We start from the raw sequence: 17,700 nt of genomic DNA on the forward strand, positions 1-17,700 counted from the left end.
AGTACAGTACATTCAACATTGTACGTCTACGTCTACCTACGTGTGATAAGTATATCACGCGTACGCGCCGTGCCGTGTAACGCGCCCGCGCGAGTGCGTTCCACTCACAGTGCAGAGTTCTGTGGGTCCACTGCGACGACCAAAGAGCGTAGTAGTGTGCCAAGAGGGTCTAAAGCCATGGAGCCCAGCAGCGGCCATTTTAGGAAGCAAACCGCTGGATTATCGCGAGCATAAAATTATGCATACGTGACCTGTGAGTGAATTCTGCCTCCCTTTAATTTTCTCCATATTCTTTTTTTTTATAGCTTTTTCAACAGCTTTCTATTATATCCACTCTTTCAATTCAGTTTTCTTGCTTAGGCTTGCAATTCTATGAAGTTTCTCGTATTATTTTCATACATATATTTTGATAATTTGGTTACAGCTCTATTCCTCATGACATGGTGAAATATTTGGACACTTTTCTATTAAAAAAAGAAAGAAAATCTTCATATCTCGATGATTATGAGGAGGCAGGGATTTTTTTCAGCTTTCTCTTTTTTTATTTCAGGTTTTTTTTTTTCATTTCATAATGATGTTGGACATTATGAGTGGTGTTTTGGTTGAGACCTGATTTCAGGTTTCTAACATTTTTGGTGAGATAATGAGAAACTTCTTATGAAATATGAAAGAGCATGTAATTCTATGGGGAATTCAACGTTCATTGGATGAAAATTGGTTTTGAAATGGCTGAGATATCCAAAAAAGACGATTCTAAAAAAGTGTGGGACCCACACTTGGTTACGATCGCTTTGTTTTACTCTGTTTTTGGATGTTTTTGTCATTCCAAACCTGATTTTCTTCAAATAAACTTTGAATTCCTCTTAAAATGGTACGTTCTGTAAAGTGTTTTCTTGGTATCTCGCAAAAAGTTAAAAGTCCAATTCTCATCTCCACCAATACTGTACCATCCCGTTAACATGTTTTCCAATATGATTTGTAAAGATGGTATTTCCCGCTCTAACTGTGAATACATATGCATTAAGTTTGTTATATCTTTATTTTTCAGTGGGATTTGTAAAAGAGTATAGCAACACATGGTGCATATATGTATTAGATTTCATCTTTCTGACTGATTCATTTCCTATTCTGTATATGGTACAATACATAAACATTATGGTTCATTGGATTTCATTCATCTTTCTGACTGATTGATTTGCATGACACCTTTTTCGTTAGTATTGCATAATGCGTTGCCATGGCAACGGCAAATTCTTAAGAAATATTACAAAATGTTGCTCTTTGAGCACTTGGCTTGAAATTTGATACAAGTGACCACTATACATAGATGTGCAAGCTTAACCTTTCATCCTTGTTGAACATTCTGTTGCCATGGTAACAACATTTTTTCACTAAGAAGAATACAAAAATACTATCGATTCAGTTAACTTCGTCAGTCTTTGAGCACTTGGCTTGAAATTTGGCAAATGCAATGTGACGGCTATGGTACGTAGATGTGCAAACTTAATCTTTTGTCATTGTTGAACAATGTGTTGCCATGGTAACAGTATATTTTGAATGAAAATCATACAAAAATACTATAGATTCAGGTAACTCAGTCAGTCTTTGAGCACTTGGCTTCGAATTTCAACATTTGGCACATGTGACCGTTATAGCACGAAGATGTGCAAACTTCATCTTTCGTCATTGTTGAACAATGAACAACACCTCATTTGTTTCTAAGATATTGACTTGTCATATGCATCTCATGCTGTTTCTATGAGCCCTGCTGTGGTGTGTGAGCCATTAGTTCATGTTTATTTGTAGAACTTATGCTACATAATATTTCACTACTCAGCAAGAAATAATAGATAGGAGTATCTGAGCACGGCATAGGGTAAATCGGGTGTATTCTCTCTTTTGTTTTCCAGTGTTGCCCAGTCCGCAGGGAGTGTTAAAATGCAAAGTTTTCATCCAAGTCAAGACTTTTTTTTTTCCATTTCCCATACTAGGGATCTCTGCACTCAGCACATCTTAGTAGGCCTACAATGTATACACTGTTGATAAAAAGAAGTGCACAGCAGGTAATGGCTGAAGAAGGGAGTTTCTTAATGCACAATTTTATTATGCCCTTGCCTTTTCCTTCAAAGGGTCCTGAGTCTCATTTCATTCATGAAAGATGTTCAGATAGCAAGTGTTGCTAGAATGGCATCTTCTTGTAGCAACAGCCAATCAGGTACTCTTGCCGATCATTGCCATGACACTCGCCATTGCAGCAACGAGTTGCTCTGATAGCATTAAATCATTTTTTAAAATTAATTGATTGATTGATTAATATTATTATTATTATTATTATTATTATTATCATTATCATTATCATTATTATTATTATTGTTGTTATTATTATCATTATCATTATTATCATTATTATGTGTAGGTCAGTTGTAGCACAAAACATTATACCGTTACATACTGTATAAACATTTGCAATAAAGCCTAAAATATAAGGAGATATCACGATTTTTCCCACTGAATCATAACTGAAGATGGTTTAGTCTATAAATAATTTCATCATACCTATTGTTCACATTTTGTATTTTTATCAATACTACATTGATTATAATGATTACAATTTTTACACTGGTTGTTTCTATCCCTAACTCAAATTTTAGAACTATTTTGAAAATTAAAACTGGGTTTTTGTTTCACCTGCAAATAGTTGATAATACGTTTAAGATTCAGAACAATGGCCGTCATGTAATTCATTTTGTGTAAAAGTTTTGGTCTTAATTGTTACTGTCGATTGATGTTTGGATTATGATAATACATTGGCAACTTTACAAGTGATTTGTGTGTGTGTGTGTGTGTGTGTGTACCGTAACAGCTACAAATATTGTAGTTTTGATTTACTGATGATATCTCAGCCATTTAAAAACCGATTCTCGGCAAACAAACTTTGAATTCCTCTTAGAATTGTGTACTCTTCAATAATCAAGTCCGTAAGTGTACCCCTCTCATCCAGCGGCGCGGATCATCCATCATCAAAGTCTATAAATAGACCTATGACGTCATACAGCTAGAGTCTGCTGTCACTTCGGCGGATATGGGCGTGATTGAAGGGGACATCAAAGGTTTTTTTTCTTTAATTCCATGTAATCCATCTGATTTTCCTGAGAAGCAGGTGAAATGTACAGTACTTTTGACTTTTCGTTATTAGCCTTACAATGATACCGTTTCTGCCATTTAACATAGGTCAATCACTCCAGAATTCATCTGAGCAATGAATGACCGACAGGAGAAATACAGTCCCGTATATTCAATTTCCAGTGTGGTTTTTATACCTAGTCTAATAACTGCCGAGTGCTAAGATTTACTAGAGATCTACTAACCCCGTCGCGGGGCGCTGTAACACAGTAACAGCCACCCCTTTACGGTACGTATTTGTCCGTATGGGGTCGCTGCTGCGGTTAGAGATCTACTAGACTAGACCCTAGTACTAGACTGTACTCGAGTCTAGTACTCAGTGTAACGTTAGAGTGCTAGGCGTTAGTAGTAAATTTACTTCACCGAAAGATCGGTCTGTATCTGGTCGTCGGGGAAATGTTCCGCGGAGGCTGCGTCTGGCTTCACGGGAGGAGAGCGATAACGTCAAAAAAATAAAAGACTTCTCCGGACAGACGGATCTTTCTGTCTTCAGTAAACTTAGTACCTGGTACATACCGGTACTCAAGTAATAATAATAATAATAATAATAATATTAATAATAATAACTAGAAAAGCACTCTGCCTGAGAGCGCGCAGACCTCCGCCAAGCATGCAAATCAGTTTCACCACTGATCTTGTTCTTACGTAGTAGAGGGTTCCATGACATTTGCTCCTGCGACCAATTGCTCCCATGAAATATTTATACACTAAGCCAAACATAAATTCTACCCCCAAGCATAATCCTTACCTTAATCCTAATCATCTCATCAAACTAAACTTAAATCCCTATCACAACTCTAACCCTAACCCTAAGTCTCTGGAGAATATAAGATTGGAGCAATTGTCGCGGGAGCAAATGTCGTGTCACCCCGTAGAGATATCAGTGATTTCCACCCATACCCATTGGTACGGACTTATAGCATTGTGTGCTAAAAGTTGCCAGATTTCCCAATATAGAAGCCTTTTTTACGTCATAAACCCTCAGCTGCACGGCGCGCCTCACCCCAGCAGAAACTAGAGCACGCACTTTGGTCTTTAGTGCGTGCAGTCAAACCTCAAATACGCGCAGCCTGAACTCCCAAGTTCATTGACCCTACCTGCCAAAATGTCAAAAATCCTTCATAAATTCCCCCAAATTCTTGGATCACTGCCAAAAGTTAATCGTTTGGTACTTGTGTCATTCTCAACCTTTCCTGCAAGTTTCATCCCAATCCGTTCACTACTTTTTGAGTTATTTTGCACACAGACAAACAAACTAACAAACGAACTAACGAACAAACCAACGGCAACGAAAACATAACCTCCTCCCTTGGCGGAGGTAATAATGATAGTGGCTACTTGTATAGCGCACAGGTAGGTCCACTTTTTAGTGCTCAAGCCATGGCGCTTCAAAAATGAAAAGATGATAAATTTAGCCGATATCAGCAATATAAAATTACATTGTTATAATTTACATTTTCAAACATGTCAACAGAGAAGAAAATGGCAAACAAAAACCAAATAGACTATATTATACCATTACCAATAAAGAATACAATTAAAAATACAATATTGTTCCGAACATTAATGACATACAGCAATTACAGTCCTCAGTGTGAGAGGAACAGATAAGTTTTAAGTTTGGATTTGAATGTCGCTGTAACCTGATTCCACAATTTTGGTCCCATGGCATAACAGAGAAAGCATGATCACCCCATCCATGTTTTAATTACTTTGGGTGTTTGGATAACAATACATCTGATGATGAATGTAGACTTTGTGTCAGATTGTATTTTTGAACAGAATTGCGTATACGGTGGAAAAAGAATGAACTGAATGATGTACCAGTGAAAACAGAAATGTGGAAATAATCCTTTTTTCTACAGGTAACCAATGTAAGGAACGGAGAACTTGTGATATGAAATCAAACTTATATTAGTAAAAGTCAACAATTGGGCAGCAGAATTTTGCAACCATTGAAGTTTTGTGGCATCTTTTTTCGGAAGATTACACATCAATGAATTCGAAAAATCTTCACCTACAGACGCTGCATTCGACATTGCTACAGTAGACCCCTCTCCCCTGCCCTTTTCAGCCAGTGCCCATACTCCTATTTGTCCAGTACCAAAGTACCAAATTTATTATGAAACCTAGTACTGTAAATTTAGTTTCTAATTTATGAACAGCAAAACTGACTTAAGCTAGGCTAGTTAGCCTAGCCATTTAAATCTATAGACAAACAAGTGAAAAATGTCAATGATTCAATGAAATACTTCTACAGTGGCCACCTATAGCGGCCATCACAGTCATTCATGGCCAATATAGGTCTAGAATATGGATCTATAGGTCTAGTCTGCTGTTATCAATAGCATCTGGATAAAGGTTGTAGTCCATCTTGAAAGAGAGTTAGCCTTCTGCACTTTTACTCTATGGTACGAAACATAAACTTGGCTTTCCCGGGCTGCAAGTAAAAAGAATGAATGTTGAACTTTAATATTATACCAAATGTTGCATTATGTAGCTGTAGCAAACTCAACCTTTCTTCTATTGCAGTAATCTACAAGGGATGACAATGGCTGCCCAAAACCAGAAACTTAAATTCCTCTAGTGTTTGACAATGGCAGTGCACTGTTCAAGGCAGGCTTCGCTGGTGAGGAGAAGCCAAAGATCATCTTTCCATCCATCGTGGGAAAACTCCGCCATGCATTTGAGGTGAAAAAAAAAAAGAATGATAATAATTGCTGCAACCAAATTTGTACCTTGTTAGCCTCTGTCAAAGGCCTTCACTCATTTAATATTGTACTGACAGTCCTGAGCAAAGAGATCAAAAGCTGAGCACAGCAATACAGGGCATTGTGAAATACAAATGTTGCTAGGATCCATGTACTTCAAGATAGAAATCCTAGCCTGCACACCACTCCTGAAGAATCTAGTGAGCACAGAATACAGTCAGCTCTGTTTTAGTGGATATTGATCAGAATGAGAAAACGCATTGACTTTGGGGATTTAATTTAACTTGTGCGTGTACAGTGTACAGAAGAATAACTCATATGAGTCTATGAATGTAAAATTGGGACTTTTTATTTTCAAGGACTTGGCCGATTATATGACTTTCATGTGAAATCGACTAACACCAATTTGTCCATAGTTTTTGTAGTCACTTGGACCAATGAAATTGCTAGATTCTCCATTGAGCTGTAATTATAAAATTTTAACTGCATTCAAGCTACTTTGGGCAGAGCTTTACTGCTTGGTTGTGATTAATTTTTGCTACCAAATGGCAATGCTGGTAACCACCCCCACCCCCCCCCCCCCCAACAACGAAAACAATCGATCAAGCAAGCAAACAAAGACCTGAGTTGAGAATTCCAGACAGATCTCCAAAGCCCTTCTATGCAGGTGGCATGATTACTGTATATGCCATACATTTAGCAAGTTTATTTTATTTCATTATATTTTATTTATTTATTCATTTTTTTTTTTTTCAAATCTGGACTTCCCAACAATTTTGTCAATGGTTAAATTTGCAGTTATGTATATATAGTACAGTAATGAATGGAAAAACGTGAATGTCACATTTATGTTTGGATCAGAGTTAATAGTTTCATGTGTTGTTTATTAGATTCTTTTTTAGTTGCACTGGACTCACAAAATTTGCAAAAATAAGTGAAAAAAGAAAGAAGTGCAGAAATGTAATCTGTTCTGTTCTATTCAGTTTGAAAAATGATTGATGTGATAACTCACTTTAAATTTATCTATGAGACCACTGAATTTCATTCATTTTTTTTTTTGGAACATTAGTAACCACACACATAAAGAAAAGTTACAAAGACATCTATTTCATGTACCTGAAGGAAAAGTTTCTTCCATCTGATCTCTTGGTATCATGTTTCCATGCAGACCCATCATATATTTGTGAATTTTCCCTGCATTTATAAGGTCAGGTTTGGTGATAAGAATTGTGTGAATTGATTGATGGCTAATCTGATGAGTACATTAAGTAAAATGGCTGCTAGTTATCATCCACAATGGTTTATTCAGAATTCACTTTAACCAATGTGTGTTATGTATGGCCTTTCAGGAGATGCTTGCCAACATGAAGAAGAACTATGTTGGCCATGAAGCAGTGCAGAAGAGGGGAGTTCTCTACCTGAGGTACCCCATAGAGGGCGGTGTTATCAATCAGTGGGAAGAAATGGAGGCGCTGTGGCAGCATGTCTTTGACAATGAGCTGCAAGTCAAGCCTGAGGAACACCCCATCCTGCTCACGGAGTCTCCAATGAACACCAAGGAAAATAGGACCAAGATCTTAGAGGTGCAATTAATCCCTCCATTATTTGTAGCATTGACTCATAAAGCTTGATTGTTATGAGTGTTATGCCTGGACGAGGTGGTTGTCATCATTTTGTTTCATTTCCATGCGAGAAGGTGGCTTGAGAGTCCAAACTCAGCTACACTAGCTGGTCTCCCAATGGATGCAGTTAGATGTGAAGTAGCCTTTTAACAAGTTAAATGTCTTTAATTTAATTTGAGTTAAATGTCTTTAATTTAATTTGGACTAACTGGTATGAAGTTTCTGCCTTTTTTTTCAAGAAGTCTGAATGTAAAAAGTAGTAATGTTTGTGAATGCTCAGCAGCTTGGATTTTTTTTTAACATCCCACAACAAATGCATGATAACAGCAAAATTAATGATTAGGGGTCTATAGTTTGTCTTCTTGCAGGACTTTAAGAACAGGATTATAGCAAAATTCTGACACAACAAAGTAAAGATTCAGGTCCCAAATTTATTTTCATTATAGTCTGTGATGCAAAATTTTCTTTCAGTTAAAACAAAATTTCAATATGTATGAGAAAATTGCTAGTCCCAAAGACTTCTCTATAATGGAAGTCATGTGTGCATGACAGATAGCCTCAATGATTTAAATGATTTATTTTACTTACAAATTAATGAATCCTTGGTACATGCTATTTGTTATTCTCTCTTTATCCAGATCATGTTTGAAAAGTTTAACATACCATCAGTCTTCATGGCAAATCCTGCTGTTATGTCCCTGTATGCCTCCGGCCAAACCAGTGGTCTCGTTGTTGATATCGGCGCGGGTGCAGCTCACATCGTACCAGTCCATAAAGGATATGCAGTGTCAGATGCTACTCAGCGTTTTGATGTGTGTGGCAGGGATCTCACAGACTACATGATGAAAATACTTACAGATCGAGGGGACTTCCAGTTTTATGTTGCAGGTGTGCTTCCTTTCTTCATATGCAAACAAAACATATCTTGCCAACCTACATGTTGCATTGTTTGACTGAAGTTTTCCCATTATATCTAGAGCTATTTATGTTGAGATATTCTCAAATGTACATTTTGGCTGAAAGAATATTGTAGATCCGGATGAAAATTGGGATTTTTGGCCCTCTTCCTGTCTGGCCCTTTCTCAACCATTCACATCGTCACAGAACCCATGATAGTCACCAGATCAGGTTTTGAATTCAGTTGAGATTTAGAAAGGGCAGTTAAACAGCCTGAAATTTTCATATGTATAAGGCGCGGTCAGACTGGCAAAAGATTGAGAAGTTTAATATCGCGAGGTCTTTGCAATCTTTTGTTGTGCTGTCACAATGGCAGCCAAACTTCTCTATCCTGGATCGAGAAGTTTGGGTCGTCAGTACGCACGTGCAAGAAAGAAGAAAGAGCACGCTTTCTGATGGCTTGTGATTGTGACGTAACAATGCACGCCTGTACATGACACTTCCTGCAAGCAGATGATGGACTGGTCACGTGACAAAGATCGCAAAGGTTCAGTTTCTCGCAGTCACACTGGTAAAAGATCAAGAATTTTGGAGGGGGTGGGGGAAAAATCCCTAGTTGATGTGGGAAGTTTCGCGAGAAGTTTTGTGGGGGTTTCGTGGGAAGTTTGCCGTCACATTAGCAAAACTTCGAGATCTTAAAGATCGCGACCTTAAACTTCTCGATCTTTTGCCAGGCTGACCGTGCCTATTAGCTGTCAAGAATGGCTGTATCTACCCAACAGCAACAACAACAAAAATCTAATGGAGAATTCAGCATAGAGGAAGATTACCTTTGAGAGAGGGGAAAAAAATATGTTAAACTGTCTCTAAAAGCATCCTGACTTACTCCCTATTCTGTATGGAATACATGAGAATTTAAAATCATGTGCAGTAGTAACATGCTTTGAAGGGATTGTAAGGTTAGCCAGAACCTGGACATGCTTTGTGTGCACATTGTAATTGTGATCATTTGAAGGAATTAATGATAATGTTTTGTGTTTGTGTTTCTGTGTTTCTTTCTCTGTTTATGTACAATGTTGTAGGTTTCTCTCTCACACCTTTACCTGCGTCATTGAGGGAAAATAAAGAAACCAACTTGAATATAAAAAAAGATAAATAACAACACAACTTCACAACCAAAATGCTGAAACACTTTCTCTACTTAGCTTTTGATTTCTTGATTTCCAGTTCTTAGATAATTGCCTCTTGCAGATCATAACAAAACCACAAGCAATCTTGTTCACCCAAAATTTCCAGGATAAATAGATCTTATGGGAACTATTTGCAGAGCTTTGTGATTTGTGGTGCATGGTTATAAAATACACTTTGTAATACAGATGAAAAGTGCCAGCTGATGAGCCAGTTGGTAAATGATTTATGTCTACATGACTATATGGAATACCTTCTTTCCTAACTTCATAGGTGACTGGAAAACTACTCGTGCAATCAAGGAGCAGCTAGGCTATGTCGCTTTGGACTATGACAGAGAACTGCAGTCTGATGAGGCCGAGGTTGAGAAGATCTACGAGCTACCCGATGGGAAAACAGTCACTGTTGGCAAGGAGCGATTCCGAGCTGCTGAGCCACTCTTCCAGCCATCTTTGATTAAGAAGGAGCATCCGGGACTCCACCAGGCGATCTGGGACACCGTTCTGAGGTGCGATGAGAGCATCCGGAGTGCCGTCTTCTCTAGCGTCGTGCTTGCGGGAGGATCCACCCTGTTCCCGGGGATCAAAGAGAGACTGGAGAAGGAGATCAAGCAGATAACTTCAGTGACGTTCAAGATCAGAGCTCCTGAGCACAGAGCCACCTCGGCCTGGATTGGGGGATCAATCTTCGCCTGCAACGATGCCTTCCTAGGTATGAGCATATCCAGGCAGAAGTATGAAGAGACAGGCTCATCCTAAAAACAACTCTACCACTCCATCACTTCCTCATTTTTTTAATTTTTATATTATATGACTGAAATAACTAGAAAAGCACTCAGAGAGCACAGATCTCTTCCAAAGCAACTCAGTTTTACCCATACACACATGCTGAAATTTGCCCTGCATATTTCCCAGTAACAAAGAAGCCTTTTTAGTGTCTCAGGGCCTACCTCAGCTTCCTGCTGCTGTGCCTACCAAACTTTTGATAATCAGTTTCTTGTGTCATTATCAACTTTTCCTGTAAGTTTCAACCAACTTTATTCACAACTTTTTTGAGTTATTTGCAAACCATCAGACAGACAGACAAACAAACCAATGCCAGCAAAAGACATAACCTTCCGGAAAGAGGTAATAATACCACATATGAGAGGATTAGCAGATAAAACTGTATTTTTTTATACCTTACCATGCTTCACTTGCTGATTGGCACATCCATACTAGTGTTTTCTTCACGAGGTAACACAGATATCTGCAAACTGTATTTTGTCAGTGAATTGAGACTAAAAACAGATTTTTTTCCCTCTTGTGTCACCATGATATTTCTGTTGGACTGACACATCGCTGTGCTGAACAGGCTGTCTGATCTTTTGTAAGGTCAAGCTTAGAAGATCAATCAAAAGAATATTGCTTTAGGGAAAAAATGTCTAGCTTTAGGTCTGCCTTTTCATATCAGGGTTAAGAAAACTTATGTAGACTTTCCTGCCTATGTCTTGCAATGTCAAAGTGTGTGTAGATTTAGAGTTCTTACCATGTGGATTTATTTTTTTACATATTATGTATGTAATATATACAAATACTTTCTGTTTTTGAATACAAAATTGTAATGATAAATGTAGGCTGAAATGCTTAGGCAATCTATATTATAAAGTTGCTGAAATTAAATATGTATATAAACTCTGTATAGACGCATGCAAATATCTACATTAGAACAATCTTATGGAGAGAGGGAGAGAGACAGAGAGAAAAATAGAGTGATCGATAAAGAGAGGCAGATGGATAAAACGGTTTTTAGGGAAAATGTGAAATGACTGCAGTATGTCATTATTATCATAGGCACAAACAAATGGGATGAATTGTGTTATCGAGTTCAATATGATGACTCTTGTTTGTTTGTTTGTTTGTTTGTTTTTTTCTTTAAGAAATATGTAAAAGTACCAGTAGTGGAGATGATGATTAGAACTGTGTTTAAAATGAACTGATGGAATTCAATGTTATGCCCATCAGACGATTTTTTGCCATAATTTTTGGGGTAATCATTAATACAATATAAAGGAAGAAGGAAATCTCACTGACATGAAGTAAAACTCGACCTATCAACGAAATGAGTTGCATTTATTTTGCGTGTGAAATTTGATGTGGCCAGATATGACTTGGGCGCTGCTGTCATAATTCTACCCAGACAGCCTCTATGCCATTTAACTCTGGTGTAATAGAAACATAAGACTCTCAGGCTGAAGTTTAGTTCAACATGTGATGACCACTGATATTATGCTCAAGATCACATTACCTCCTCCTGCGACTTGTAGGCATTACTTCACTGATAATAGTACTACTGTTGTTCAAGATGTGTGTAGTTTTCAAGTAGTTTTTAGTTTTCAGTTTTTAGTTTTCAGTTTTCGGTATGTTCATGTAAAAGTGTATACTCAGGGTATTACAAAGTAATGATATTTGTCCTTGCCAGCATAAAACTTTGGCAGTCCAGTGCCTATTCATTTTACTTTTCCAACAATGCATTTTATTAGCCTTGGGCAAGTGGGTATTGACTTGGTTAATATCAGCCTGTATGTTTTGTACTGTACCCTCCTTATCATTTGCCAATGATGTGAACAGATTAAGTCTTTATGTGCCATGTTCGCACGCCCAGCTCAGTTAACTGCGTGTCAAATTTGCATATTCTGCTCAAACGCACAAACCCGCCCAAATTGATCAATAAATCGCCAAATGCCACAGTACATTGAGAGCGTTTCTTGCGATTCCAATCCTGTCACATGTAGCTTGCATTTTTTTTGTGGTGAATGACTGTCAAGCAGTATTCCCTTGTGGATTTGCTTGCAAAGTCTAAGTTTCTTTCACTGTTTTGTGCACAAAAGTCATGGTGCTACAATATATGTAGCTACTGGTCACTTGAAAGAGAAAAAATCATGGATTTGTCTCACAATTTACATCTGAGAAAAACTTGGCAGTTTCTCTACAATTTTGCACATTACATGTCCATAACAAAAATATATGAAAGTTACATTGATTTGAAAGACAGAATGTTTTCCCAAAGCATGGCTCTGTTTCTGTCTCAGAATAATGTGACACACAGGGGGTTTACACCAAGGCACATAAAGAGTTAAAGACCCAGTAGGTAGCATGGGTACTCATGGAGTCAGAAGGCTGGCCCTGTTTGGATATACAGTCAACCTTTGCTTTAGTCGACCTTGCATACGTCGAATAATCGACTCGGTCAAAGGTTTTTTCAAGTCCTCTTTTTCTTTATATTCTATTAATTTTAATCTCTCATAAGTCAAATTTACTCTATAAAGTCAAAGCTGTTTCTTCAGTCCTAATAGACTCAACTTACATCGTAGGCAAGGTTGACTGTATTTTGGAATCCCCATGATTAATTGTGTGCAGCTTTATCACTGTTCTCTGTGTAAACATGAAGCTGCAATAGTTCTATGATGTATGTACACACAACTGGAGAATCTCAACTGGAGTCAACTAAATTACCAGTGAGCGATGCACAAACAGTGGACTTCCGTTAAAACGAAGTCCTCTGGACAGGCACTTTCCTTTCGTTATCTTGAAATTTTGTTATAACCGAACAAATAAACAATAAAAAGATATTGAGGTGGTAATGTTACTGTCTTGATTTTTACTTCGTTCTAACCAATATTTCATTATAACCGTGTTTGTTAATAACGGGAGTGCACTGTATTCACTGACAGGTGTTATTCAGGGTTTCCAAATGTGCTCTGGTGGGCAGTAAATGAATTGGGTCACCCACGAGTCCCCATGCTGCCTCTGGTCTTTTAAAATGTATTTTTAAACTTGTATTCTTCTGTGGGATCTGTATTTTGTATAAAATAATTGTTGACCATTTCATCCCTTGGGTGACAAGTATCATCAGTTGGCATATATATTAAAAAAAACCCTCATAATTCAATTTTGAATATCAGAACAAAAGATGATTTTGAGTTGTAAAACAGAACAATAGTATAAATTTAATTGAAAAAATGTTTCTACATTATTCATTGTCAGCAATTACTTTTTTGCAAAAAGAAAAAATGTGCACAAAATAAAAAAAGAAGAAAAGAAATAGCTGCTCCTAAAAGTTCATAATAATGAGATAATGAGTACTTGTAACCCCAGGACGATATGCAGTTTTAAGGGTTAGATTTTGATATCTAAACACCTAAGTTTGGCAGGCAGTCAATATTTGTGTGCTTTGCGTATGACCAGGGAAGTGGGAGAGTGTGATCTGTATGGTGTAAATCAGCACAGAGTGTACACTGACAGTTTGATCAGAATGTGAAATAATGATACATGGGATTCCTGTTAGAACAAAGTCTTCAGAACTGGCAGTTTCCTTTCATTGTATCGTAATTTTGTTATAGCCGTACTGTAAAGTTAAAGATATATTGTATAAATGATAATTTTTGGACCTAACTTTTTACTCTGTTGTAGTGAGAGTTTCATCATAACCATGTCTGCTATACGTTGTAACAGGAGTGTGCTGTAATGTAACAGCATAATGTCATTTTGTGCTCTGAGTAACTTGCAAAGTTTACACAACTGTAACACCAGAAATTTTTGCGTGCATGAAACTTCTGCAAATTATGCTAGACCCAAGATTCGCCAAATTACAATGCATGCAAATGCGTTTGACTACACAACGCACTGAATGCCAGTTGAGTAGTGATTCCTGCGAAAGTTTCATGCCACAAAAAGGTTGTTGGCTCCAACTCACAAAATTTTCATGCTACAAATGTTTCTGGTTTTACAGTTTGTTGGTCAAAATGTATAATGTACAGTTGTACAGAGTTTACTGAAATATTTTGTAGCAAGTAGTGTGCTCTTGATATCTTACAAAGTTTACACTGACAGTACATTGATCAGGGTGTAAAATGTAGTAAATGTATGTGTTATGTCAGAGTGTACTGCATGTGTGTAATACACAGAATTTACACTACATGTACCTGCTTTTTAGTCTTTCAGTTGTGCATGTTTCTGGAATGAAATATTTTTATGCTAAAAGGATTATGATAAAGTATGTATATCTTGCATGTTACAGAATTATTTTGAAATGAAAATGTTTTAAAATCATCAGATAACTTTGAATAAATTTTATTTTATATACTGTATAAATATTTCTTTCTTGGTGTTACCGAAATAGGAAGAATGACATTATTACTGGTTACAAATTTAACATTGTGTTGGATGTTTGTGTATTCACTTTATAGGTCAGGGCGATGTCTATTTAATTATGCCATACATGTATGTGTATGTAAGTATGTTATGTTTGCGTGTAATATATATATATATATATATATATATATATATATATATATATATATACATTGTATATATATATATATATAAACAAGTTGACATAATGCATTAGATTCCAACTTCATTTATTTGTAAACCAAATTTTCGACCCTTGCTCGGGTCTTCCTCAGGGTAACAGTCTGATATTTGTATTTGAAGCTCAGCACAGAAAAATAATAATAATAACAACAAAGAAACGCGCCTGGTTGTCAGCTTAGAGTTTGAGCTAGCAACCAACACGCACGGTTGTTAGCTCAAAATTTGCGCTTCATAAGCGCAAAATCCTTAAATTCAATTATGACGTAACAATGTATCATAAAATGCATATATATATATGCTGTAAAACATGATATATTCGCGGCATGATATTTTCGCGAATTGGAGCCGACAGCCTTTTTTGTGGCATGAAATTTTCGCGAATTGCTACTGGCATTCAATGCATGTAGTGTAGACAAAAGCTTTCGCGTGCATTTTAATTTCGCGAATTTTGGCGCTCGCGAAATTCGTGAAATTAAAATGCACGCGAAAATTCCTCGTTTTACAGTATATATATATATATATATATATATATATATATATATGCTGTTTGCAATTGATAGCTCCAGTAGATGGCAACATCATGTAAGGCTACGTAGAAGAAATTGAAAGGTTCTCATTATGATCTTTTGATCTTTTATTTTTCTGTAAAGCTCTTGGTCACCTTGGCATTTGCCGAGATATCTGTGTACTACACATACTGGTGAATACAATCTTTCTTAACTGTAACATACACTTACATATAATGCGATTGCACAGGTAGAATGTACAATCATCAAAATTATTTACATTACAAACTGGAATGAACAGGCAAAATGCATAATTTCTAATATGAAGAGTTTGATCACAAAATAGGTAGAGTGCCATTTGAAACACTTTGAAGTTTAGCATCATAAAAGCAAAATAAAACCTCCCCAATGATACCTATTTGTGGCATAACAAGGAATAGTGTATTCCTGAAGTTAAGACTAATATATCCTATATTCTATTATTACATCAGCCAATTTTCATTACGGTTGGTTTGTTTGTTTGTCTGTGTGCAAAATAACTCAAAAAAGTTGCAGGAAAGGTTGAGCATGACACAAGGAACAGATGATTAAATTTTGGTAGTGATTCGGAAATTTTCGTGGATTTTATGAAGGATTTTCAATATTTTGGCAGGTAGGGTCAATGAACTTGGGAGTTCAATCTGCACATTTTTTAGGCTTTCATATGCGCTCTTATATAATGCATGCTCTAGTTTTTTTGCTAGGTTAAGGCACCCCGCACAACTGGAAGTTGATGACGTAACATTAGGCCTCTATATTAGGAAATTGGGCGATTTTCACCATGCATAATTATATATGAAAATCACTGATCTCTGTGGAAGAACATGATCATTGTAGAAGTTATTTTCTTGGCAGAGTTTTACGCTCTCGGAGAGCTTCTCTAGTTTTCTCTATTTCTAACATCTTATCGCACATATCAAAAACTGAAAAGAATGCAACTAACTAATATTGGGATGGAACTCTACATATACACTGTACTGTACTAACAGATTAAAATGATACATATGGCACAATAAGCCAAATACATGTAGATCTGAAAAGTATCATTATGATTTAAGTCATAATGAAAACACACAGACAACTGTAATGTACATAAAGATATCAGCTCAAAATAAAGGGTAACTCTAGATTCATAAAAGTAAATAAAAAAACAAATGGGAAGGAGTGAACATACGGTTTTGGGTCTCCTGTGTTTGTTCATTCAGTTTGTTGTGTGGGGAATTAGCTAGGGTGTGACAATTTGGACTTATGATTGTGGTCTGAGAAGTTAAAGTTCATCTTGTGCAAGAGTGTTTTCAGCTTTGGTGCACTGCATTTGGTAATTTCCGTGGGAGACTCGTGTGTGGAATGTATTTTCTGTCTTGCCAACATACTGAATTATTCATTTCTATTTTTACTCTTCTTACAAGTTATGAAAGACATTCTAGTACACATATTTATACAATATACACGTAATAGGAAATTGTAAGTACTGACATTTCAGGGAAATGATGCTATCTACAGACTCCATCTTTCATACCAAAACAGAATGCAGCATGAAGGTCTTTAAAACACTAATGGTATTTGTCTTTGTAGAGAAAGGTAGAGTGTACAATGTATTACATTACCCTTCTCAGCATCAGGTGGGGGAAACTGATATAACTATGTGTTGAAAACTTCCATCTCCCCTTCCACCTTTCACTTTTTCTTCTTCTTTCCTTTGTCATCTTCTCTTTATTTGCTACATTTTTTATAAATTCACCTTGTTTTTCTCCTCTTACACTTCTACTTCCTTTTCTTTCACAGTTCTCATTTTCTTCTTTCCTTTTCCTTCACGATTCCCTTCTTTCTTCTACTTGTATTCCTCTGTCTTCCTCGACCAAAAGTGACAAGCTCTCATGCAACATGTCCTGCATGATTCTCGCAATGACTGCTTCCATTTTGATGCAGAAGAGAGGTCCACATCCTATTTTTGTCAATTATTCTTCGGTCAACTTTATACATCACGAAAATCCTTTCTTTGCTCAATATGTACATTGGTAAAATAGGTTACCATACATTAAAGGGATGGTACAGTATTGGTGGAGATGAGAATTGGGCTTTTAACTTTTTGTGAGATACCAAGAAAACACTTATGAAATAGTACAGAGCATACCATTTCAAGAGGAATTCAAAGTTTATTTGATGAAAATTGGGTTTAGAATAACTGAAACATTCAAAA

General features: G+C 36.7%; 1 protein-coding gene across 1 annotated transcript; it reads left to right on the plus strand.

Moving 5' to 3' along the window:
* Window positions 1–5,729: 5,729 nt before the first annotated feature.
* LOC139733755 (uncharacterized) lies at window positions 5,730–10,654 on the plus strand. Its single transcript, XM_071644558.1, has 4 exons — window positions 5,730–5,874; window positions 7,244–7,477; window positions 8,155–8,404; window positions 9,875–10,654. The coding sequence occupies exons 2-4, from the start codon at window positions 7,247–7,249 to the stop codon at window positions 10,357–10,359; spliced, it is 966 nt and encodes a 321-aa protein (XP_071500659.1). The 5' UTR covers window positions 5,730–5,874; window positions 7,244–7,246; the 3' UTR covers window positions 10,360–10,654.
* The last annotated feature ends 7,046 nt before the right edge of the window (window positions 10,655–17,700 follow it).

This window comes from Diadema antillarum, unplaced genomic scaffold, assembly GCF_040938485.1.
Source record: "Diadema antillarum isolate AM-2024a unplaced genomic scaffold, OU_Dant_1.0 seq00000490_RagTag, whole genome shotgun sequence".
Lineage (NCBI taxonomy): Eukaryota > Metazoa > Echinodermata > Echinoidea > Diadematoida > Diadematidae > Diadema > Diadema antillarum.

Excerpts from the sequence above, each read along its gene's own strand:
- LOC139733755 (XM_071644558.1), top strand. The coding sequence starts at position 7,247 with ATGCTTGCCAACATGAAGAAGAACTATGTTGGCCATGAAGCAGTGCAG. Across the intron at positions 7,478-8,154 it reads ATAGGACCAAGATCTTAGAG|ATCATGTTTGAAAAGTTTAA; the intron begins GTGCAATTAATC and ends CTCTTTATCCAG. Across the intron at positions 8,405-9,874 it reads CTTCCAGTTTTATGTTGCAG|GTGACTGGAAAACTACTCGT; the intron begins GTGTGCTTCCTT and ends CTAACTTCATAG.